The sequence below is a fragment of the Rhinopithecus bieti genome, unplaced genomic scaffold, assembly GCF_001698545.2.
Source record: "Rhinopithecus bieti isolate Rb0 unplaced genomic scaffold, ASM169854v2 scaffold_15572, whole genome shotgun sequence".
Classification (NCBI taxonomy): Eukaryota; Metazoa; Chordata; class Mammalia; order Primates; family Cercopithecidae; genus Rhinopithecus; species Rhinopithecus bieti.
The window spans coordinates 1,854,547-1,882,006 of record NW_016809536.1 but is presented as its reverse complement, the minus strand read 5'-3'; the positions used below and the strand labels follow the sequence as shown (position 1 = coordinate 1,882,006).

General features: G+C 35.9%; 1 protein-coding gene across 4 annotated transcripts in view; it reads left to right on the top strand.

Moving 5' to 3' along the window:
- The window catches only part of LRFN5 (leucine rich repeat and fibronectin type III domain containing 5), a 297,077-nt gene that overhangs the window by 258,247 nt on the left and 11,370 nt on the right, over positions 1-27,460 (top strand). For 3 of the 4 annotated variants that reach the window (XM_017889707.1, XM_017889706.1, XM_017889708.1), the window contains 4 exons: positions 15,868-15,930; positions 19,118-19,196; positions 21,307-22,711; positions 25,528-26,240. In XM_017889707.1, the coding sequence (XP_017745196.1) occupies positions 21,327-22,711; positions 25,528-26,240 (2,098 nt within the window). In that variant the 5' untranslated portion in view covers positions 15,868-15,930; positions 19,118-19,196; positions 21,307-21,326. The remainder of the gene's footprint in view (positions 1-15,867; positions 15,931-19,117; positions 19,197-21,306; positions 22,712-25,527; positions 26,241-27,460) is intronic. The other variant, XM_017889704.1, reaches the window with a different exon arrangement.

Sequence of the window (27,460 nt, the reverse complement as noted above, 5' to 3'; positions counted from 1 at the left end):
TTGTTGTTGTTGTTGTTGTTGTTGTTGTTTAGCTGTGCCCTGTCCCCAGAGGTGGAGTCTACAGAGACAGGCAGGCTTCCTTGAGCTGCTATGAGCTCCACCCAGTTTGAGCTTCCCAGCGGCTTTGTTTACCTACTTAAGCCTCAGCAATGGCAGGCGCCCCTCCCTCAGCCTTGCTCCTGCCTTGCGGTTAGATCGCAGACTGCTGTGCTAGCAATGAGGGAGGCTGCGTGGGCATGGGACCCTCCCGGCTAGGTGTGGGATATAATCTCCTGGTGTGCCCGTTTGCTTAAAGCGCAGTATTGGGGTGGGAGTTACCCAATTTTCCAGGTGTTGTGGGTCTCAGTTCCCCTGGCTAGAAAAAGGGATTCCCTTCCCCCTTGCGCTTCCCAGGTGAGGGATGCCTCGCCCTGCTTCAGCTCTCCCTGGTCAGGCTGCAGCGGCTGACCAGCACTGATTGTCCGGCACTCCCTAGTGAGATGAACCCAGTACCTCAGTCGAAAATGCAGAAATCACTGGTCTTCTGTGTCACTCGTGCTGGGAGTTGGAGACTGGAGCTGTTCCTATTTGGCCATCTTGCTAAGAATGTCCTGCCCTGGTCTTATTGCTTAGTTGCCTTTCCTTCAACTTACCCTGATAACCCCATGCAGTTTTATATTATTATATAAGAAAGGAGAAAAGCCTTGTACCATTTTGTTTGATTTTTATCTTTATATCACTCCTTATGTGGAACAACCAAACAGGAAAGCTCTTTTATAGAGAAAAATCACAGAATTTTAAATCATCACATAATTAACAAGTTGCATTTAAGAGACAAAGTGAATATACCTGATTTTAACACACAGTTGACTTAATCTCTAAACAATAACATAGACATATCAGTGTTGTCTCCCACAAGTAATTCTGAATAATGAATCCAGAATATGACCTAGATTCTATTATTAGCTACATAATATTGAATCATATTATTATATGACCGCATACTCTTATTTATGTAGTTGTCAATGTAATTTATCTTACATAGTGAGATAGACAGTCTACAAATCACGAAGAACTATCTTCCAAAACTACACTGAAAAGGTTATTGACATAACCTTTAATTATATACATTACTTTAAGACCAGCCTCCTTAAATCCATAAGGCAGTAGAAGTATAGTATGAGACTATTTTCAATGAAGGTAATAAAACATACTGGATAGGAATATAGACTTTAGATTTAAATATGTATATTTGGAAGGGGGCTATGATTTTCAATAGTTCTTTGACTCTTGGTGATTTACTTAGACTCTTGGAACCTATATTTTAAAGCTATTATAATACCTACATAAGAGTGTCATTTTAAATGTTAGTTGATGTATTATATACATACAGATATCTGAGTGTGGGGTGGTTGGTGGGGGGCGGCGGGGATATGTGTGTGCATGCGTGCACATGGTTAAAATCCTAATGCCCTGGTTTTAGTCCAAATATCTGGCTTATGAAAAGAGATTTATGTTTTACATAAAGCAAATCTCTATATTTCAACCTATTTCAACATGATTTTTAATTCTTTCCACTCATTTTACCAGACTGCCAATCAAGTTTTGTTTTGGTTAGGATGGGTGGCATGTATTAAATGTTAGTTTACACTGGTGTTGATGCTTAATGTGTACGTCATCCCAGCTGATTCTTAGTTCACAGCCGACCTCCATATTACATTCTGCTTATGTATTTTATCTCCATCATATCTCTGTCATTTTGTTTAGGGAAAAATTGGCTGAAAAAAATCTCATCATTCAGACTTTTTATTTTTTGTCACTTCTCACCTTTTCTCACTTCCTTGCTACCCTCTCTCATAGCCTCCCTCTTTGTCTTACGCTACCTGGGAATATTTGTTTCATTTCTTCTTTGTCTCTGTTTGCCATAATTGCAAAAAAAAAAAAAAAAAAACTTTTGTGGGGAGGGATCTTCCAGGAAATCACACAGAAAGTGTAGGACAGATCTCCTGACTCCTAGAAAGCATTAATGTTTCGCTATATATTTATAAATATGTTTCACTTATATTCACCATAGAGTTGCTATCCATATGTATGTTGTTGTTTTTGTACTTTTTTCTCCAGGCCACAATTTTTTAATCACCCTCCTCTATGGCAGAGAAAAGCAAACAAAAAGCAGCAGCAAACTAGGTGGGATAAGATACAGTAAAAACATTTTCTCCAAGACTTAGGCCTTCAAAAGCTCATAAAAGTTAACTTTTCTTTACTTTTTTAGTATTTTTTTAAGGTTTTGACTACGTGTTAAATAATAGATGTGAAGGTTCTAAATATTTGGCCAGTGGAAAGAATGAACAATGGAATATGTAAAGGAACTAGAACTTTAGGACAAAAAGTTACCATATTGAGTAGCATTTTAATTATCATGCTCCCTCAAGCTTAGTACCAACACAAAGAAAGCAACGAAAGAATGGTGGTAGCCAGACTATTTCCATTTCAAATTTTAGTAGTGATAATAGTGTTAGTAGTCATTTACTCATCTAACAAAACCTGAATAAGTACTTAAAACTTGGCTTCTCCAGAGGGTACATAAATAAGAATAACTGTTCTCCGACAATCCACCACCTACTGATGCATGGTACGAATGGAGTGTAGGCCATAAAATGTCTTTAGAAGACATCTCTCTCCTCCCTGACTCCTTCCACTGCATTAGCAGTATCTAATTAGCCAAAAAGAGAAGAAGCATTTGAGTACAGGCCATTACTAGTCTCAGGACACACTGAATACTTTTCAATATTTTTAGCCATTTAAAACATTTTTGTGAAATGCATTATTCATACCGAAAAGTGCGTAAAACACACATGTATAGTACAGTCAGTAATTATAAAATGACTGCCATGCAGCCTCCTTTTCAGTGTAGAACTTAAACATGGTGGCCGGGTGCGGTGGCTCACGCCTGTAATCTCAACACTTTGGGAGGCCGAGACGGGTGAATCACGAGGTCAGGAGATCGAGACCATCCTGGCTAACATGGTGAAACCCCGTCTCTACTAAAAATACAAAAAAAAAGAAAAAATAAATTAGCTGGGCGTAGTGGCGGGTGCCTGTAATCCCAGCTACTCGGGAGACTGAGGCAGGAGAATAGCGTGAACCTGGGGGGCAGAGCTTGCAGTGAACCGAGATGGCACCACTGCACTCCAGCCTGGGGCAACAGAGCGAGACTCTGTCTCAAAAAAAAAAAAAAAAAAAAAAAAAGAAATTGAACATGCCAGTAACTTCAAATCCTATATGTCCCATGGAAACTACATTCCATCCATTCACTGGCAAATAAACATAATTCACACATTTATGTTAATCACTTAATTTGCTCTTAGTTATGATTCTGTCACCATTTAAATATGTCCTTAGTTTTGAAATTTATATATAAATAGAGTCTAGAGTATTCACTCATTTTGTCTTTCTTTTGTCAACATTATGCTTATAAGCAACATGTTACTGCTAGAGTGGTTCATTTCCATTGCTTTATAGTATTTTCTTGTTCTCTCCAATTTATATTTCTTTTCTACTCTGAATGGGCAGCTTGGTTGTTTCCAGTTTGACATTATCACAAATGACACTGCTGAAAGGAAAACACTTTTTGCATGTCTCCTGAGCACCTGTACAACACCACAGGTTTGTTTGGAAGTGTGTATTTTCATGATCAGAAAAAGCTCTCAGAACAAAATTGTCTTTAAGATGTAAGTTTACGTCTATGGCATCTTATGTTTCCTAAATGTCAATCTACTACTCCTCATCATGTCAACTTTATGCACCTTTGTTTTAAAAAAAATTTTTATTAGTATTTCATTCAGCTTAAAGAGGTATCCAAATTATCTAGCCTGACATTGTTGAAATCAAAATTACATTGAGTATTATTTTAGTTTTAGTTTTTTACATAGTCGTATTAGTCTGTTTTCACACTGCTGATAAACAAGTACCCAAGACTGGATAATTTATAAAGAAAAGGAGGTTTAATGGACTCACAGTTCCACGTGGCTGGGGAGGCCTCACAATCATGGTGGAAGGCTAAAGACACATCTTACATGGCAGCAGAGAAGAGAGAGCTTGTGCAGGGAAATGCCCCCTTATAAAACCATCAGAACTTGTGAGACTTATTCACTATCAGCAGAACAGCAAGAGAAAGACCCACCCCATGATTCAGTTACCTCATACTGGGTCCCTCCCATGACACATGGGAATTGTGGGAGCTACAATTCAACATGAGATTTGGGTGGGGACACAGCCAAACCATATCAATAATTGTGACCATGGTGCACATTTGACTTTTATCTAAATATTTTTTATTAGTTTACTATGGCTGTGAAATTAATAAAGACTGAAGCTTTAAAACAGTACACATGTATTATCTCCAGTTGTCATGGAGTAGGAATCTAAACCCATCTTAGCTCGGTCTTCTGTTCAAGGCTATGATAAATGTATTGGCCTGATTGAGTTTTCATTTGGAGACCTAACTAGGGAAGAACTCACTTCCAAGCTCTTCCAGGTTGTTGGTAAAATTCATTTTCTCACTGCTATAGAATTATGACAGCTTGTTTTTTCAAAGCCAGCAATTAAGAGAGGGAATCTTCTGTTTGGAGTCTCTAACTTCGGGAGAAAGACCTTCCGTCAAATGATTCGCCCAATATGACATCCCCCAAGATAACTGTATTAGTCTGTTTACCTGCTGCTAATAAAGACATACTCCAGACTGGGTAATTTAAAAGGAAAGAGGTTTAATTGACTCACAGTTCCACATGGCTAGGGAGGCCTCATAATCATGGCGGAAGGTAAATGAGGAGTAAAGTCATGTTTTACATGGCAGCAGGCAAGAGAGCATGTGCAGGGGAACTCCCCTTTACAAAACCATCAGATTTCATGAGACTTATTCACTATCATGAGATCCGCACAGGGAAAATCCACCCCCAGTGGGTCTATCCCACGACACGTGGGGATTATTACAATTCAAGGTAATATTTGGGTGGGGACACACAGCCAAACCATATCAATAACCCTCTTTTTATTAACTCAAAGTCAAATAATTAGGAGTTGTACATACATATGCAAACTGCCTTTTTTACTGACATATAATATTGATTGGAAGTTAAAGCTTTTAACTACACTCAATGGAATAAGATTACACAAAAGTGTATACACCAGGGAGTAGCAATAACAAGGACATCTTAAAATTATGCCAACATACATTGTAACATATTTTATCATTATTTTCAACTCTCAAAGATTTTTTATGACTGTGTTATATTACAACCAACCAGGTATATTATAAGTCACCTAAATACTAGATTACCAGTACATATTTAGGTTGTATATGCCAGTTTTTAAGGTTTGAAAAATTCCAATCATATCTGATAAATATTTGGGCCTTGATATTCTCAGCCAGGAATAGGTGCTTTTAAAACTGGAAGAAAATGTGGGATGGGACTTTACGTAAAACCATCTGATTCTATTTTTTAAATCCTAGGAACAAAAGTAGATACTAGATTTATGTCATTAAAAAAGAAATGCTTGCACCAATAGCCAACTAACAAATGAAAATAATAATAATAATAATAATCAAATCAAAAGTAATTATTATTTTGTATAATAACAAATAACAGTAAAAAGTACTCCCAGATTTAGGCCAGGTGCAGTGGCTCATGCCTGTAAGCCCAGCAATTTGGGAGGCCGAGGCAGGTAGATAACCTCAGGTCAGGAGTTCAGGACCAGACTGGTCAACATGGCAAAACCCTACCTCTACTAAAAAATACAAAAATTGGTTGGGTGTAGTGGTGGGCACCTGTAATCCCAGCTACTCAGGAGGCTGAGTCAGGATAATTTCTTGAACCCGGGAGGTGGAGGTTGTAATAAGCCGAGATCACACCATTGCACTCCAGCCTAGGCAACAAGAGCGAAACTCCGTCAAAAAAAAAAAAAAAAAAAAAATTCCCAAATTTATACAATGGGGTTCTCTCAAGAAATTTTAAATGGCACATACTTATTGTCTGCAAAGCAGCCATATCTATCCTCCAAGGTTTTCTACTCACAGATTTTATTTAATACCAGTATCCTGTTTATTTCAACAACTCTCCCACCCTGATTTAAACCAGAAAGTTACCTTCAAAAATAGATTACCCCAATTAATTTATTATCTCTTAGCACATTCTAACTTTTTTTCCTGCATTCTAATTAACATTACTCTACCTGCTCTTTTACCCAAGCCAAAGATGAGGACATTAACCAACACTTGGCTTAGTCCACATATGTAACCAATAACCAGGTTGGAAAGCTTTTTATTATTATTATTTTACATTCTTATGGTTAGGGAATGTGGGCTCAATGGCTTTTTTAAAATAAGAATTTATTTAGCTGGCTTGAAATAAAAATTTCACCTAACTATCTAACTTACTATCAAGAAATGCTTCAGAGCCTGAATGAACAGTGCCTGTCTGCTGATAGATGACAGATGTAGGCTAAATGTGTTTACTCACTGTAATCATCATATAATATTTGTTTTTAGTAATTTCGTTACAGCTTAGAGATACACCTGTCAAAAACTTCTCAATTAGTAGAGAACTTTTATGGCTATGCCGAATCGCTAATGTGGATGATTTAATATTAAAACAACCCAAGTTACTCTTAACTTTTTGAAAACTTTACAGAAAAGATCTACACATAAAAAGTATCTAAAGTATCTATAGACATATAGACTTGAATGCTTGCTATGATTTTTTCTAAACATGTTAGCGTATTCATATTTGATGCTTTAATGATTTAAAATCATACTGTAACCAAGTGAAATTAGTTTGGCTATAAATAACAGACTTTTCAAAATAGTAGTAGTTTAAACATGTTAAAGAGTAATCCAGGGCTGGTAGAGCAAATTCAAGACAATTAGGAATGACTCCTTATTATCCTTGCTCATGACTCTCATCTTCAAGGTCACCTTAATGTCCCAGTTTGCTGCTAGAGTTCCACACGTTATATTTAAACTGCAATTCTAAAGAAGGCAAACAGCACAGGACAAGTAGGGTAGATCCCATCTCAGTTATCTCCTTGTAAGCAGCCTGTTCTGAAGTTCTCAACATTTTCGCTTATGTATCATTGGAAGGCACAATTTACAAAACAAACTTCATTCTGGGCAGTGCAACAGGTAAAAATTAGGTTCTTATAAAGAAGGGACAAGTGGATATTGGAAATGCAACTAGTGCTTTCTCATACACACACATAACACAGGCACATAAGTGTGCACACAGATATGTGTATAGATTTGCATACACAAAAATTATATGTGATAGTTTATTCTGTTTTTCCACTAAACATTTGTCTAAATTCCACTTCTTTATGAGTCATAAACATTTTAATGGCTTGATTTAAAATTCTTTGAGTTGATGTAGCATTGTTCACCCTAAAATTGGTAATAGGCTGTTTCCACATTTTTATTGTTCTTGCTTACTACACTGCTGCAATAATGACTACTGCTGCTGCTGCTGCTGCTGCTGCTGCTGCTGCTGCTGCTGCTGCTGCTGCTGCTGCTGAAGGAGAATCTGTCCTGGGCCAGGCATTTTGTTAAAGAGTTTATATTTACAATAGGTGGAAAAAACTACATCTTGATCCTATTTTCAGGCATAGTGCAGGATTTGAAGGAAACACAAACTCAAATCACCGAAACACAATTAATGCAGAGCTTTCTTACATTTTTCTTTAGGAGTAGAAGAGCAGAGTGCACTTCCCAAAATACAATAAAATGTACTAAATACTCTTAACCCTCCATTTTCCTAACACAGAAGAGAGAGTAAGAGAGAGCAGAGAGGAGAGAGAGAGAGAGAGAGCAGAGAGGGGAGAGAGAGAGAGAGAGCAGAGAGGGGAGAGAGAGGGAGAGAAAGAGAGAGAGAGAGAGAGAGAGAGAGAGAGAGAGAGAGAGAGAGATTGAGAGAGAGATTGCTTTCAGTGATATAAAATCTTCCATATGGTGTTAGTTTGTCAAAATATTTCTGTAGGAGTACTGCCGGAACTTTCCACCCGCACACATACTTAGTATTTATACCCTAGTAAATTCACTTTTCTTCCTTCTGTATGTGGGTATGCCTTTCTTCTCCCATTTTTCATGTTCACAGAGACTCAGCTATTCAATTTGATTTTCTGAAAGTGATAACTAGGCTACCTCAATGCCCTAATAATATGAAAAGAAATTATTTCTGAAGAATTTTCCACATTTCTAGATGTCTGAATTCTGTCATACAGCATCTCTATACTGATGATCATTCTTTCTGCATTGCTTTACTATTGTGTTTCTTTAATTGCTATGGCAACAGCACAACCGAGCCGATATAACCACAGGGACTATCGTTACAAAAAATGCTAATACCCTAGGGAAACTGAAATACAGTGGATAGTATGACATCTCTATGGCTCAGAGATTCACCTTTCAGAATTTCAAGAGAAAACTGAATAAAGTAATAAATCATTTATTAGATTTGAAACACCAGTTAATAGCATTCAAATTTGTATTATAACCTTTTTTATGTCAGTCTGTCATAAATCAAGGTGAATTCTGGGAAAGAGGCTACTATATTCTCGGAAATTGGAAGAAACAGGGATCATCTACTGTGCTGAGGTAGCAGCAAGATGATTTCATTGCATTTCACATTTGTGGCAATGTTCAATGTATGAACCTTTCCTAATTCCTGTGACCATTGAAGCCTAATTATCCTGCAATGAGATGCAGTAGAAAGAGAACTAGGGCATTAAATTCAGGTTGGAATCTTAGATACCTAGTAATGCCTTCTGACCTTCACTGAGATTTAGATTCCTCATTAATCAATGGTGTAGAACTCAAGATCTTTTTACTTGGATGCTTTCTAAAAGGCACAGATATGTTGAGGCAAACATCTTCAGGTTTGACATTGATAGGGAGCAACAGGGCAATATCACAGCAACAATATAGTCTGTAACTGAAAGGTAACAACTCTGCTTATTTATCTGAAGCTACCTGCCTATGGACATTTAATATAGAATATTGGTCTTTGCTATACTTTCTTGAGTCCTTTCCCCTCTTCCTCATAATACACTTTATCAAGTAGAGGAATTTGACTGTCCTTATTTTATTGTACCTTCAAAAGCAATGCCCTGGGGAATGTACTTTTCACAAACAAAGTGGATAATCAAATTATTTATCTAAATGAATATATTAGTCCATTCTCACACTGCTAATAAAGACATACCCAAGACTGGGTAATTTGTAAAGAAAAGAAGTTTAATTGACTCACAGTTTAGTGGGGCTGGGAAGGCCTCAGGGAACTTACAATCATTGTGGAAGAAGAAGCAAACACATCCTTCTTCACATGGTGGGAGCAAGAAGTGCTGAGCAAAAGGGGAAAAAGCCCCTTATAAAATCACCAGATCTCATGAGAACTCACTCACTATCACAAGAACAGCATGAGGGTAACCGCCCCTGTGATTCAATTACCCCCCACTTTGTCCCTCCCATGACATGTAGGGATTGTAGGAACTGCAAATTGAGATGAGATTTGGGTGGGGACAAAGGCAAACCATATCAACAAATAACCATCTACTCCCCAGATTAATTGTGCTTATCTTCTGGAGGTACTACTGTTTTAATTAATTGAAGTTTTATATATAAATTATCTTCCTCTTTTCTACACACATCACTCCCCTTTCCCAAATATTTCCCACTTATTTCTGCACATGCATAGGAAATTCTCATGATCAACAAAAATTCATTTTAGGGAACCATTGCCACCTGTGCCAGCTGAATCAACTCCAAACTACGGCTGTTCCAGCACTGTAGGGAATCTTCACAGCCTCTTAGCACTGGCCTTTTCTAGGCTGCTTTTTCTCCCCAAGCCATTTTCTGCAAGAAAGAATACATTTACCTTTACGGTTCCTAGTAGTATTTACTGGTAGAATCCATGGGTTCCCAATATCACACAGAGTCTCTATAGGGCGATTTCTGAGTAGGCAAGATAGGTGACAACTCAAGCCATACCAATTAAAGAATACTGAGCTTTCTTTACACACAGAAATCACCCTCTTCTATGAGGTAGAATTTATACACTTAAAACTTAGCATTGTGAATTAAAGTATTTGGGTGACTTCAGTCATGTTTTCACTTAGCAAAGGAAAATGAATGACTCTAGTTAAGTGTGTCATTTTGGTTGCCTCCCAAATTGTTCTGATGTCTTTATTATGTGAAAGAAAAGAGTCTTTAGGACCCCAAACTCATAATGCTGAAGGGAAAATTAAGGTTGGAAACTGAGTCATGCAATACTGTCTTCCTTTTGTTCCCCAAAAGAGAGCTGTTATATCACAACCCTGGGTCCTGACTTCATACATAAATCAGGTTCCCACAATAGGCCACATATTTACCCAGCTGGCCTCCCTCAAACATTTCTCATGAGGAAATTCCCTGTAAGCTTCTAAATCTTTAAGAATACATATGTAACCTGAAAGATACATATGAATACATGTAAGGGAGATATACCCCTCTGTAAACTAGTGCTAAACCCAAGTTCTGTTTTATCTCACCCTGACTATGTCAATTACCAGTTTATCTTCACAGGTGCAGGACAAGAGCAGATCAGAAATCATTCCTCCACCTACCCATAGAAGAATGCGTAATTGACTTTTTCTCTATTGTATTTGTTCATGTTTCCTATATTTTATGTAAAATGTAGACATACTGAACACCAGAGGAATGCATAATTGTCTTTTTCTTTTACTCCATTTCACGTGTAAAATATAGGTTTACTGAGCACTAATCAGAGTCTCACAAGAATCTGACCATTTTCCTTACTACCTACCTGCTCTCTCTTTTATCCCTCCTGCTTGCTCTTTCTCCTTTAAATACTGAAGTTTCCAAAACCCTCTTGGGAAAAGTGCACAATACAGATGCTTCTATGCTTTGTGTTTTTACCCGAAGCATCCTCAAACTTTGGCTAAACAACCTCTATCAATTGAGACACTCATCACAATCATTTTTTGGTTAACGACCACAATAATCTGCTAGCACCTTTAAAATGTAATTTGATTTTAAAGAGAGACAAATAAAATAAACGAGTAAATGACATAAAGAATGTAAAGTGTCATTGTTTACAATGTGAGAATTAAAAATCCTTTATATGAAAGTTCTACATAATCAGAAAAACACAATATAAATAATATTTACCACTAGCAACCTAGCATAATAGGAAGAACATGGCTTTGGGAAATAGATCTCGATCTCTCTCTCTCTCTCTCCCCCCCCATCTGTCTCTCTCTTAAAACTACCTTTTGTTTACTTTCTTTATGACTGTGAGAGCATCGCTTTCATTTCCTAAATTCAGTTTTATCATATAAAATGGGAATAAAGTAACTATATGCGGTTGTGCAAGTATTAAATAGAATTTGGGATAAGTACATAGTATAGCAAGTCCATTTTAGCTTTCTAATGTAAGCTAACAAAATTAACATATATTGAATAAGTTTATTTTATTTTATTTTATTTTATTTTGTGTCAAGGTCTCATTCTGTTGCACAGGCTGAAGTGCAGTGGGGTGATCAAAGCTCACTGAAGCCTCGAACCCCTGGACCCAAGCTATCCTGTGGCTTCAGACTCCTGAGTACCTGGGATGACGGGTGCAGAATACTATGCCTTGCTAATAAATTGTCAAAATGACATAAAACATCTTTTTATGCAGCCTTCACCTCAATTTTAGAAAGCAATGAATGTCTGGAATATTTGCATATCTACAAGTTAGAGAAGGCACAGGTTAGAGAGGGCATGATCATGACAAATTTTGTTTCCTCATCTATAAAATAAAGAAATTATTACTTACTTTGTGTTTGCCTATCTTCAATAAATGATAACTATTATTTTTAACATTGTTTGGTTTGTATAAGTAATTGATCTCTTATGTGGAGTTAATTTATGCAAATAATGTTTATGTAAATTTATATCATGGTAAAAATACGTGTGTGTGTGTGTATAGATATACACACGCACATGTTGAGAACAAAAATTACAGGATACTATATTAAGAACTCAGAAACCAATAAGGACTATGCAAATTTAAATATCAAAGTATAATAAGTCAACATTTTTGTAGTTGGCCATCTATTTTAATTGTTTAAATACCTGTTTTACACAGATCCTAACTCTCTAAGTTTGGTAGTTTCCTGCAATGCACCTTTTATATGTTGCAGTTGCTAAATACATCTTCCTGAAAATATTAATGAAAGGATAAATAAATTGATGCGTGGGTGAATTTTAATAATTTATTACACTCAATGTACTTAGCCATATTACTAGTGACTATTATAATCAAATACCAAAATGTAATTGTTCTAGGTTATATATATAATATTTTGAGGCCTGAATTTTATAGGCTCAATAATAATATTAGTATGTATTTTAATGAAAATGAAGTTAAAATGTTAGCATTTATAGTCTCTCTAGAAAAAAAGTTAGACAGAAAACCCAAAATATTTGAAATAAAACTATTAAAGGCATTTCAACATCTCAGCTATATTAAAAAATATCCTTTACAATACTGTAGCCATTTAACATATCCTACAAAAGCTCATCAATATCAACAGACATTAATATTTGTCCCCAGGCATTAGTTGAGACGAAGGGGCACTAATTGAATTAATAGAGTTCTACTGAATGATGGCAAGGTAGCTACGGAGAAGCCCAATAGCTTTCCTTTAACTCAGCATATAAATTGCTACTATACTGGTTTCTGCAGAGAATAGGCTCTACTCTCAGTTGGCTGTGAAATCTAAATTAGCTTTTATATTCCATCCTGGTTCCCAAATAAGTACTGATACTCTTAAGCATATGTTATGTAATAGCCATGACAGAAACATGGATATAGTAATGGAAAATCATTTTTCAGTTTATGTGTAATAGACTCTTCTTTGTCTGAACAAAATTTGCTTCAAATAACATATAATAAGATGATATGTAAATATTATCTAAAGAGCTACAACTGCATCACTATTTGTCGAGTTACAGTTCCACTCGAATATTTAACAAAAACTTGTTTATGTTGCTTATATTTAACTATTTGGAGAAAGCAATAGACAGATCGTGCTTGAAATGGCTTTACTTAACTAGATTAAAAATATAGATAGTATGTTTCATATTTATGAATTTTTAAATTATTAATTCCAGAAAAGTAGGAAAGCTATTCTGACTTTCCATTTACATTGATTTTTTAAAGAGGTTATGTATTAATACAATAAATATGTCAAGGATCAGTTTGTGAACTTGTAGGAAATGAAAACTATGCTTCTTTACATGAGGTCTTACCTCCTATTTTTTAATAAACTTTGAAATCTTCACCTTATCCAAATAACTTGTGAAAAGTCATCAATCACAATTTATATGATTTTTTTTTTCATTACTTAGAGGTCTCAAATAGAAGATGGACTTAAGGGAGTTGTCTAGATTTTATTCCACACTTACTCTTACTTTCTAAATTACTATATCTGTAGTGATGGATATATGTTGCCTGATGATAAAAAGTAAATCAAGCTATGAAATAGAAAATATAATTTAAGTTGCAATGGAATCACCTCATTGAACATATATGCAAAATTAAGAATATTTATGTTCCTAAAATTTGATTAAATTTTGATTAACTACAGATAATGTGCCCTTTTATATATTCTTCTTCCTTTGGAACAAATATTTAGAAACATAATGAAAAATCACTACTTCCTTTTCTTAAAAAAAAGTTTAATCACCTACTCACAATTACTAAAAAGTGGCAAGAATAGCATGAAGAATTTCTGTATACCCTTTACTCAGATCCCCAAATACTCACAAATACCACCTTTGCTTTCCTCATCTTCTCCTTGTCTTCCTTCTTTCTATTTCTCTCTCTCTCTTTCTGTATATGTGTATTTATATTGTTATATATAAAATTATATATTACATGTTTAAATTATATACATACTTGATCATATATTGTATGTTTATATTATGATAGATAGGTGGACAATTAGATCTCCACCTTGATCTGGAATTACCTTTATGAGAGGATTTTGATTTTGAATTCAGTTTCCTTAACAAATGTGATATTGTTTATATTTTCTATATATCTTGTTTCCTATACATTTTTGTCTATTAGTAGTTTGGTAATTTGCATTTTTCAATGAATTTGTCCATTTCATCTATAGTATTGAGTATACATATTCGTATGACAGGGAATTTTGTATTTTCTTATTCTTCTCATTGGCAGTTATTGGTTTCTCTCGTTTTTTCTTAATTATCTTGCAGGGATCAATTTTATCAACTTTTTTTTTTTTTTTTTTTGACAGTCTCACTCTGTTGCCCAGGCTGGAGTGCAGTGGCAAGATCTCGGCTCACTGCAAGCTCTGCCTCCTGGGTTCACACCATTCTCCTGCCTCAGCCTCCCAGTAGCTGGGACTACAGACGCCCGCCACCACGCCTGGATAATTTTTTGTATTTTTAGTAGAGATGGGGTTTCACCGTATTAGCCAGGATGGTCTTGATCTCCTGACCTCATGATCTGCCCACCTTGGCCTCCCAAAGTGCTGGGATTACAGGCATGAGCCACCGTGCCTGGCCCTCAATCTTTCCTAAAAAGCAACTTTTGACTTTATGTATTTTTTTCTATTTTTTGGTCTGATTTCTATTTTGTACATTTCTGCTCGTTCTAATAGTTTCATTTCTTCTATTTACTCTGGTTTATATTTCTTTTCTAGCTTCTTAGGTATTAAGCTTAGATAACTGATTTTAAATCATGTTTTCTTTGTAATAATATATTTAGTCTGAATTACCAGAACAATTCAAACACACTACATTTTATACCATAAATTGTTATACTTTAATTTCAACTTAATTAATTTCATTTAATTTAATTTTAATTTAATTTCAATTTAATAGCCTTGCTAAAGTTCTATGAGAATCTAGATAGAATGTTTATTATCTGTTTATTGAAGTTGTATTTTAGAATTGTAAATTAGGTCAGGTTTGTTGATAGTGCTGTGTAAATCTTTTATAGCTACAGCTCTCTCTTTTCGTTCAGCTTATTCTATCAATTAATAATGAAAGAGAAGAGTTTGTATCTCCAATTGTAACTGTGGATTTAAATTCCCTTTTTTCTGTCATGTGTCATTTCATGTATTGTGAAGCTCTTTTGCCAAGTTCGTGTACATTCAATGTTTTCGTGGTTTCTTGATGAATTGATCCTTTTACTCTATAAAATGCCCATATTTATCTCTGATATACTTTTTGCCTTTTTCTAATGTATAGCCACATCACCTTTTATGTTCAGTGTTTTAATGACATATCTGTTTCAGCCTTTTACTTTTAGTTGTTCATATTTTATTTTCAACATGCATTTTCTGAATGCTTCATGGATGGCCTGATTATTTTAGGCAGGATAAAAATCTTTGCCTTTAACTTTTACATCCCATTCGTGTTTGAAGTTTTTGATGTAGTTTAGGATTAAGTCTACTACTTTGGCAATGATTTTCTATTTTCCCACTGGGTTCATTATTTCTCTTTTCCTTCTATATTGGTGAACTGCTGTTGTTACATCTTGCACAGAATATGAGATAAATTTTTCTTAGATTTTGCCTAGCTGTAAATACTTTTTAATACATTTTGAAGGATACTTTTATTGGATATAAATTCTAGAGTATATTCTTTTATTCTTTATAAATTTTAAATATATTATTTCATTTTCTTTTGACCTTAATTATGATGAAAAATCAGTTGTAAATTATACAGTTATTCTCCACTCATGCAATACCTTTTTCTCTGCCTCTTTTAATAAATTTTTATCTTTATATTTGGATTTCAGCCATTTGTTCTTTTGTGCCCAGGTGGTTGTCTGCTGCATTGGTCTTTTTATATTATCAATGTCATCAAGTCTGGAATCTTTTCAGGTATTTTTACTTCTACTATTTATTCTGCACCATTCTCTCTTTCTTTCTGAGAGGGATTAAAATTATGATAATATTAATCATTCAAATATTTTTCCCTCAGATCTAATACTTTCTGTTCTGTTCTTTCAGGCTTTTTAAATCTGATTTTAGTTTTTTTCTATTAATTTATCTTCGGTTACTTTTATATTTTTCTTCTGCTCTGCCCAATCTTCTATTATGAAGGTATTTTCGTATTTTAGATCATATACATTTAAAAATTGTTTTTCACATCTCTGCTAAAATTTCCCATCAAATCATGCGTGATGTTCATCTTTTCCTGTAGACATGTTAGAATTTTTATTATAGTAATTTTATGCTTCCTTTGGTAATTGTAATATCTGCGATGTCTCTGGATCTGCTTCTATTAATCACTTCCTTTTTAATGTTGGTCACTTTTTCTTGCTTCTTCAAGTTTTTATGTGAATTCTTACATGTCTGGGAATTTCCTATTTAGTAAGACCTGAGATCTGTGCCCTACGGTGGTTTTGGAGATCTATCTCTATTTTACAGATGAATCTTTTGATCTCCAAATTTCTGGAGGCCTCACCACCCTGCTTTAGAGCTCTGGGGCCAGATTTGTTGGTGGCCTAGCAGAACTTTTTTATCTCAAATCTCACCCCTAGCATTTTTATTTTTCTTTTGGCTACAGCTACCCATAGTCTAAAAGGTGGAGATATCCTCTAGGAAGCTCTAGGAAGGATTTTTCAGCTGCCCAATGTCACCCAGGCATTTTGTCGTTAAAATCAGGAGTATTTGTAGGCAGATGAAGGGGACTGAGCTCTCCCACCCCTCCATCAATCCTGATAGATGAAATCCCTGAGGTACTGTATTTTTCTTCCAGTTCCTCTGCATTTTTCCCATTCTTTCCAAGCTGAAAAGCAAGTTTGCCCGAAATGTTTCTTTCAATTTTCCTTTCCTTCCTCATTTTTTTTCTCATCTGAAAATAACATGTATCTGAGAGAAATTATCTCTATCCTCTCTCTATTCCCATATTTTTTTTAAGATAATATTTCTGTTACTCATGAAGGTAACAAGAATGAGATAGGTGTTAATATTTTCTCACTGTTACTATTGGGCCTCTTGTGGATTCTATTTTGTTATATCCAACCACAAATGCATTCTTAAAAGTTTGGTAAAACGTAGGCAGGATTCCTTTTATCCCAAGTTATGTCAGATAGATAGCATGTCCTAGTTTCTATTTTGTTGGTGGGGGAAGTAGAGAACAGCTATGTATTTCCTTTTTTTCTTTTTTTGAGACGGAGGCTTGCTCTATCACCTAGGCTGGAGTGTAATGGCATGATCTCCACTCACTGAAACCTCCACCTCCCAGGTTCATGCCCTTGTCCTGCCTCAGCCTCCCCAGTAACTGGGACTACAGGTGTGCACTACCACGCTCAGCTAATTTTTGTATTTTTAGTAGAGACGGGTTTTCACCATATTGGCCAGGATGGTCTTGAACTTCTGACCTCGTGATCTGCACCCCCACTCCCCGCCCCAGGCTTCCCAAAGTGCCAGGATTACAGGCGTGAGCCACCACCCCCAGCCATTTCCTCCCTTTTATCAAGGACTGTCACCTCTGGAAGTTAGATTTTTTTTTTTTTTTTTTTTTTTTTTGAGATGGAGTCTCGCTCTGTCGCCCGGGCTGGAGTGCAGTGGCCAGATCTCAGCTCACTGCAAGCTCCGCCTCCCGGGTTTACGCCATTCTCCTGCCTCAGCCTCCCGAGTAGCTGGAACTACAGGCGCCCGCCACCTCACCCGGCTAGTTTTTTGTATTTTTTAGAGTAGAGACGGGGTTTCACAGTGTTAGCCAGGATGGTCTCGATCTCCTGACCTCGTGATCCGCCCGTCTCGGCCTCCCAAAGTGCTGGGATTACAGGCTTGAGCCACCGCGCCCAGCCGGAAGTTAGATTCTTTAAGTTTATTTGTATTCCAAAGGTTATAATGTTACTATTTTTAAAAATATGATTTGTAGCTTATCCAGCTTATTTTGTTTCCTTAGGACGACAGTGATGGTTTCTTATTACTTTCTATATTTATTCCAGAAATACTATTTATAAACACATTAAAATGCAACAAAAATATTGCATACATATCCACAGATGGTTCATTTCTGTTGTTCTTTAGTCATTTATAAAGTTTCAAGTTTCTTCCATCATATGTAATTTTCCTTCAACCTAAAGACACTATCCTTTACATTTTCATATAAGTGCAGGTTTGCTTATGAAGAAACTGTTTCTCTTAAAATTTCTTACCTTGTTTAAATCTTTTATGAAAGTATAATCCTACCTAGGTTGCTAGGTTTTCCTTTCTTCATGGAGCACTTTAAAGATGTTTTTCATTATCTTCCATCTCACTTTATTTACAATGAGAAGTCAGTGAGGAGTCAGCAGTTACTTTTGTTTTGTTTACCTTACCTTATTGTAATCCTGTCTTATTTCTATGCCTACATGTAAGATTACTTTTCCTCTGGTTATCTGCAATTTGATGATGATGTGTCTTGGTATGGTTTCATTGTGTTGAGCTTGGATTTATAGATTTTTTTTATAACATTCAACAAATTATTTGCTTTTATTTCTTTAAATATATTTCTGACTAACAGCATTCTTCTGATACTGCAATTACATATATGTTTGACTTCTTAACATCGTTCCACAGGTCGTTGGATTTTTGTTCCTTTTCCTTTCATCCCTTTTTATCAGTATTACAGCATGGTTTGTACCTATTACCCTGCCTCCACTTACATAGATTACCAGAGCTCTTCTTCAATAACTCTCTTTTTGCTAGGACACTGCTCCACAAATTCAAGCCACCTGAGACTCTCTGCTCTCCAATCTTTGTCTTTTCAGTTTAACAAGACTATTCATACGTTGCCTTGTTTCCCCTTCTTGTGCTGTGATTTGGAAAATGTCTCCGGGGATAATTATAGAATTCGTTTTTAACTCACTATCTCAAGGATCACGGTTCTGTATTTATTCATTTCCAATGTCTAAAACTTGTTGTTTTATATATTTTTGTAATTTTATTTGTTAATGCTTATTTTGGAAAGGCTAGTTTAATACCAGTTAGTAATGAACAGAAGATTATATCTTTATTTGTTGATAATGATCATTTTTATTAACTAGATCACATTTCATATGGCATCAAATAGGTGTTGTGCCGGACACCTCTTAACCTCAGTAGGAAGGATCCAGGTTCAAGAAGCGGAAGAAGAGACCCAGAGCCAGCAAGTGAGATATGGGGTTTGATTAGGGGATTATATACAGGGAAGAGTCCAGTGGTGGCAGGCTGGACAATATATCTGCCTTACGTACAGTCCAGTGGTGGCAGGCTGGTCAGGAAAACCACAAGTGCTTGCAATTTATATAGCATTTAACAAGCTCCCCCCACCACTTAACGATCTCCACCTGGCAGCCTCCATAACCCAAAATTCAGGGCATTAATCCCCTGTACAGCCCGTGTTCCATTGGACAGGTTGGGGGCTCAGATGTTTCTCATAGACAAGGAATGAATCTCTGGACTGGCCACTCCTGGATTCCGTGTCTCAGGACACACATTCAGGTGCCTCTGCAATCTGGGGTCATTTTAAGGATATGTTTAAGTTATTGCTATCGGAGGCTTTTACCTTACAAAAGGCATTAAATAATTAAAAGTCATAAAATATGCTTTAATTAGAAAACTAGGCATGATATTTCCAGGATGATTTCATATTTATATTAAATTGAAAACATGTATGATTTTCTACAGCTATTTTCACCCATGGTTTTTAAAATTTCATGCAACAGCCTGAGTAAGGTAGCTCCTTCCTGTACTCGCAGCACTTTGGGTGGCTGAGGCAGGAAGATTGCTTGAGCTCAGGAGTTTGAACCCTGTCTCAAAACAAAAACAAACAAACAAACAAACAAAAAAAATTACCCTAGGGTGGTGGCACTTATCTGTAGTCCCAGCTACTCAGAAGGCTGAGGTGGTAGGATCCTTTGAGCTGGGGAAGTCGAAGCTGCAGTGAGCCATGATCACACGACTGTACTCCAGCCTCCAGGTTGGGTGACAGAGAAAACTTTGCCTCAAAAAAAAAAAAAAGAGAAGAAAACTTGATGCAACATATGAGAACTTTTAATCACATATATGCTATTATTATTTTGAGGATTGATTTCAATAGCATATACACAAGGTCAAACAGAAAAATTAAAATTGTCAAAGTGTTTATTTAAAATTAAATTTGGATAAATATACATTCGTTAAGATTTTAAAAGAAGGAAAACTGAATATAATATCTTGTTGAACATACTGTTAAGTGAAACCACTGATGGCTGCTTCCCAGAAATTATCTTTAAAAATTCACATTTATAACGAATAAAATATTTTAATATTTAGGGAACTCAGAGCTATTGTGGTAAGCATTCAACTTTATTTTTGAGCATAAGATTTTTGCATTTTCAGTTAAGAGGTGAAGATTGGCTGGGCACAGTGGCTCATGCCTGTAATCTCAGCACTTTGAGAGGCTGAGGTGGGCAGAACACGTGAGGTCAGGAGTTCGAAACCAGCCTGCCCAACATGACAAATCTTGTCTCTACTAAAAATACAAGAATTAGCTGGACATGATGGCAGGCGCCTGTAATCCTAGCTACTCAGGGAGGCTGAAGGGTAATCGCTTGAACCTGGGAGGTGGAAGTTGCAGTGAGCCAAGATCACGCCACTGCACTCCAGCCTGGGCAACAATGCAAGACTCATCTCAAAAAATAAAATAAAATAAAATAAAATAATAAAAAAATAAAAAAGTGAAGGTTGATCTATGTCAAGATAGTTTGTAAAGTTAAAAAAATTAATCAAGAATTTGTTGTCTTCAAGGTCATGCTGCAAGCTAACAAATATTGATTTTTTATTGTTTCCATTTAGGCTACTGAATTGACCTACTTACAAAACTTCAAATATGCCTCTAATTTTTTAGACGTCTTTATATAACAAAATGTCCTTCAGGGTCTAGGGTATGTTTTCCTAAACTCCCAGGCCTAGAATCTCAGCCATATATCTATTTTGGTTCACCCATGGAGTACCCTGGACATACTTAAAAAATGGCACTTAGTTTGCAGAGTTATAATAATCTTTTGACTGCTTTGTTTTTCTCACTTGATTTTAAATCCCATGAAACTATCAATGGTGTATTAATCATCCCTATTGCCCATTATGGCCTTTACTACAGAATAAATATTAATACTTGTTAAGCAAACAAGTGAAATTATTTCTCTATTCTACATTGCATACAAATATTATTTTAGTAGGAATATGAATATGAATTAAATCATTGGATGCTAACATTCTATTTTGTGTCTTCTGTTACAGGCTCTTAAATCTGATCTACAATGGAAAAAATTCTTTTTTATCTGTTTTTCATTGGCATAGCAGTGAAAGCTCAGATCTGTCCAAAGCGTTGTGTCTGTCAGATTTTGTCTCCTAATCTTGCAACCCTTTGTGCCAAGAAAGGGCTTTTATTTGTTCCACCAAACATTGACAGAAGAACTGTGGAACTGCGGTTGGCAGACAATTTTGTTACAAATATTAAAAGGAAAGATTTTGCCAATATGACCAGCTTGGTGGACCTGACTCTATCCAGGAATACAATAAGTTTTATTACACCTCATGCTTTCGCTGACCTACGAAATTTGAGGGCTTTGCATTTGAATAGCAACAGATTGACTAAAATTACAAATGATATGTTCAGTGGTCTTTCCAATCTTCATCATTTGATACTCAATAACAATCAGCTGACTTTAATTTCCTCTACAGCATTTGATGATGTCTTCGCCCTTGAGGAACTGGATCTGTCCTATAATAATCTAGAAACCATTCCTTGGGATGCTGTTGAGAAGATGGTTAGCTTGCATACCCTTAGTTTGGATCACAATATGATTGATAACATTCCTAAGGGGACCTTCTCCCATTTGCACAAGATGACTCGGTTAGATGTGACATCAAATAAATTGCAGAAGCTACCACCTGACCCTCTCTTTCAGCGAGCTCAGGTACTAGCAACCTCAGGAATCATAAGCCCATCTACTTTTGCATTAAGTTTTGGTGGAAACCCCTTGCATTGCAATTGTGAATTGTTGTGGTTGCGGCGTCTGTCCAGAGAAGATGACTTAGAGACCTGTGCTTCTCCTCCACTTTTAACTGGCCGCTACTTTTGGTCAATTCCTGAAGAAGAGTTTTTGTGTGAGCCTCCTCTCATTACTCGTCATACACATGAGATGAGAGTCCTGGAGGGACAAAGGGCAACACTGAGGTGCAAAGCCAGGGGAGACCCTGAGCCTGCAATTCACTGGATTTCTCCGGAAGGAAAGCTTATTTCAAATGCAACAAGATCTCTGGTGTATGATAACGGAACACTTGACATTCTTATAACTACTGTAAAGGATACAGGTGCTTTTACCTGCATTGCTTCCAATCCTGCTGGGGAAGCAACACAAATAGTTGATCTTCATATAATTAAGCTCCCTCACTTACTAAACAGTACAAACCATATCCATGAGCCTGATCCTGGTTCTTCAGATATCTCAACTTCTACCAAGTCAGGGTCTAATACAAGCAGTAGTAATGGTGATACTAAATTGAGTCAAGATAAAATTGTGGTGGCAGAAGCTACATCATCAACGGCACTACTTAAATTTAATTTTCAAAGAAATATCCCTGGAATACGTATGTTTCAAATCCAGTACAATGGTACTTATGATGACACCCTTGTTTACAGGTAAGAAAAATTAAGCAAATTTATATACTTACCATGCATCTTAGTGTAGAACTTGTTAATGTACTACTGATTTTTTCTAATTGGCAGTGCTGTTCTGTGTTGTAATTCTGTATTTTAAAGTGCATAGTGTAAGCTTTGGAAAAGGTGGTAATACAAGTGGGGAGATATTTTGAATGGTATTATTTTTAGAGAGTTCAACTTATATTTAATATTATGCTTACTTACTTTTTTTCCCCCTCATCTAAGAGATGTGACTATCAGAGAACAAGACTGATTTATAATAAAAATTCAAAAACATACCAGAACTTACACATCCACATGAGTGTTCTTTCCTTCAAGGAAGTCATGTTGGGAGGCTATACCATTATCCCAATGATGCTGCCATTGCTCAAAGCACTTTTGGAATTATCTTTAGAACCTTCATCATACTATTTTGAATATCCTCAGTGGTGGCAAATCTTCGTCTTTTGAGGGTGAATTTGAATTTTGGAAACAAGCAAAAGCCATTTGGAGTCAAGTCTTGTGAATAAGGTGGGTGATCAAGATGGGTATTGCCATTTTTGGTCAAAAATAGGATGTAACTATAAAATAATGAGACTGATTTTTTGAGTGATTAAGGTGTGTGTGTGTGTGTGTGTGTGTGTGTGGTTGTGTTGTCTCATGTGTACTGGTTCTAAGAGAGTTCCAAAAAGAAACATTATAAATAATTTGAGCAGTGAAAGTATCACTGGAATTAGGTATGTAATATCCAAGTAAGGATAATGATGGGGAATTTGCACCTACTAAATAATTTCTGGTATGTTTTTCTAAAGTTCAGCCTCATTGATTTATAGTCACATCTTGTCCAATTTTCTGTTAAAAGACATATTTTACCCTTTCATATAATTTCACTTGTGAGAGACTTACTATGCCCTGGGAAATGATGCAAAACCATGGCTTTGAAATATATATAATATATATACACACACACATATTATATATACATACATATATATATATATATATATTCTGTTTAAGATATTCAGAAATCAGATGAGATCAGTTCCTATGTACCCAGGTGAATTATTCAATATAATTGATTTTCATTCCTGTATGGAAATGAGAGTAATTTTTTTTTTAAAGCATGGACTAGTAGGCAAAATTAAACCTATCCTGGCTAGCCATGTGATCAACCCGGGGCAGGATTCTACCTGGCTGAGTTTCAATTCCTCATTATTACAAGTGAGAAATGATCGTTTCATCACTAAATATATGGGGATGTGGACTATGATACATGTATATTAACTTTAAGTAATTTGCTCTTGTCATACCAGGCTCTTCACATAACGCATGGACTACTGTCGATGACAAATACCCCTCCCCACCCCACACTTTTCTGTAGCTATTGGATATTATATATATTTTAAACATTAGCTCTGTGAAATAAGCCAGATTTGATTTTCCAAATTCCGGGATTTTACTCCTGCAATGACAAGTAAAATTTGGTTAAACCTTGAGGAAATTTCTTGAATCCCTGACCTTTTTCGTCATCTGTAAAATAGTGATAATGCCTGTCTCATAAGGTCATTGTAAAGATTAAATTTTAATGTATACAAAATGCTTAGTAATGCCTATTGTTTAATTATAAATTAGGTTATATTCAGTTGCTACTGAAGGAACAGAGGAAAATAGACATCAACAAGAAACTTTTAGAAAGTAGTAGATTCAAAGATGTCTATAAACTCTTTAATTAATTAATTAATTAATTTTAAGGTAAGGTCTTGCTCTGTTGCCCAGGCTTGAGTGCAGTGGCACGATCTCAGCTCACTGCAACCTCTGCCTCCCAGGTGCAAGCAATTCTCCTGTCTCAGCCTGCCGAGTAGCTGGGACTACAGGTGCCCGCCACCACTCCCAGCTAATTTTTATATTTTTAGTAGAGATGGTGTTTCACCTTATTGGTCAGGCTGATCTCAAACTCCTGACCTCAATTGATCCACCCTCATTGGCCTCCCAAAGTGCTGTGATTACAGGCATGAGCCATAGCAGTGAAAGTATCACTGGAATTAGGTGATATTAGATTTGGGCACCACCTAAACTCTTATACTTTATAAATTGTGCTCCAATGAAAATTTGCAGTAGCATAAAATGGAATGAGGGATTTATGCTCTGGTCAACAGACTTGCCTTGTTCATGTTTCCAGGATAATATTACTTATATGTTTTCATTATCTTCATTTATAGATAAAAACATAATGGGGTCCAAGTGTTGACGGCATTAAAAAAGGATTAGATTTGTAAAGAAAATACTTTAATCTTAGTAATAATCTTAGTTATTAAATATATATTTACTGGGTGCCATTTCATTTTTCTGAAATGGAAAATAAACGCTCTGAAATGCGTATCTATTTAGATTTCTAATGTGATTGTAAACATTTTCCCTTCCTTCAAATTTGCTTTTAGTCATAGAGGTATTGTAAGTGCTAAATGGATTTGTTTAGCAGTCAGATAATGTCACAGTCACACCTGTCAAAAGTAATTTGTCATCAGTGATTTTTCAGCAGTGTTTTTTATTAGGAGTTCTCCTTTGCCAAGCAATGTGATTAGTAAGCTTGTGAAGGCTTGGGATAGGAACAATTAATATAATGCAGATGCAGACTAGGACTTTTAGCCATTTTAACTCGATAAATATGAGATTAGATCATTTTGCAATAATTCATATGTTATAAATATACTTACCTTAATGAATACTAAAATGACACCGAACTAAAGTCATAATGACTTTCTGTGTATATGTTTTGTTTTGTTATTAATATTAACACAAATTCCATTGTCCTTCAGAATGATACCTCCTACGAGCAAAACTTTTCTGGTCAATAATCTGGCTGCTGGAACTGTGTATGACTTGTGTGTCTTGGCCATATATGATGATGGCATCACTTCCCTCACTGCCACAAGAGTCGTGGGTTGCATCCAGTTTACTACGGAACAGGATTATGTGCGTTGCCATTTCATGCAGTCCCAGTTTTTGGGAGGCACCATGATTATTATTATTGGTGGAATCATTGTAGCATCTGTGCTGGTATTCATCATTATTCTGATGATCCGGTATAAGGTTTGCAACAATAATGGGCAACACAAGGTCACCAAGGTTAGCAATGTTTATTCTCAAACTAATGGGGCTCAAATACAAGGCTGTAGTGTAACGCTGCCCCAGTCCGTGTCCAAACAAGCTGTGGGACACGAAGAGAATGCCCAGTGTTGTAAAGCTACCAATGACAATGTGATTCAATCTTCAGAAACTTGTTCGAGTCAGGACTCCTCTACCACTACCTCTGCTTTGCCTCCTTCCTGGACTTCAAGCACTTCTGTGTCCCAAAAGCAGAAAAGAAAGACTGGCACAAAGCCAAGTACCGAACCACAGAATGAAGCTGTCACAAATGTTGAGTCCCAAAACACTAACAGGAACAACTCAACTGCCTTGCAGTTAGCTAGCCGACCTCCCGATTCTGTCACAGAGGGGCCCACATCTAAAAGAGCACATAGAAAGCCAAGTAAGTTTCTCACTTTGCCTGCTGAGAGATCCAGAGCAAGGCACAAGTGCTCCCTCGATGGAGAATTAAAGGAATACTATTGTTATATTAACTCGCCGAACACATGTGGACTGTTTTCTAAAAGAAGCATGTCTATGAATGTGATGTTTATTCAGTCTGACTGTTCTGATGGTCATAGTGGAAAGGCAACTCTCAAATTCTGAGGGACTACTGAAAAGCTCTGTGTCATGTATTATTTCTTTTCAATGAAAAATCATTTTGAGAACTCACATAGAAAATTGGAATTTGCAATTCCGATGCTGTGCATAAATCAACCTTCTCAGAAACAGTATATATATATATACACATATATAACTATATATATGTATTTAAGTATATGTATACTGGAAGGAAACATAAATAAAATAATAAGGGAAAAAGCATGACATAGCAGCAGTGTCTTTCCCTATTCTAGGACCAGCTCCTAGGACTAGCAACAGCAGATTAAAAAAATGAAAATTGTTGTAGAAAAAAGACAGTGTTGCATAAAAAGTGATATGTTCTCTAATTTTACAAAGGACCACCTATGGATAATTGATATTTTTTAAGTAGACTGTATATTTTCTTTCAATGGTAATAGTGTTTCCTTTGTTTTTAGGGAAAGGTTGTAGAGAACAACTTCATGTTGCTAAATTATTTAAAATAAAATATTCAATTAGTATACTGAGTTAATGTTAAAATTAGTTCCCTTCTAAACAACATCCTTGGTGCAGGTGCCTTAATGGTTGTAAGATATTTCTTCTCCACGACACACCTTTTTCAGTGGAAAGGAGAAGAAAGTGCAATTTATTTTGCTTTTATGAAAACTCTAATCAAGTTTAAGTCACAGGCTACAAATTCCTATGCATCTACATGGACATATGAAGGTGTTTTCTTTCATTTAATACACATTTTCTGAATGAATGAGTTTTATGTTGGTCTTAATGCAAGATAAAGAGGGAGACATACAAGACTGCCTTTAAAAAGGGGTGTTTATCTTTATCACCAAGTAAAATTGAAAAACTTCTAATCGTGTTCTCATTATATTTATAAGTCTTATAAAGTCATTGCTTATTAAACAGTGGATTTTTTCCCCTTTGCACTATAGTTTTGCATTTGAAAGTTTTCCTTTTAAATACGTTTGCTATTTTAACCAAAAACTGATAAATTTAGCTAGAAATCATGCCATTTAGTGAGAATAC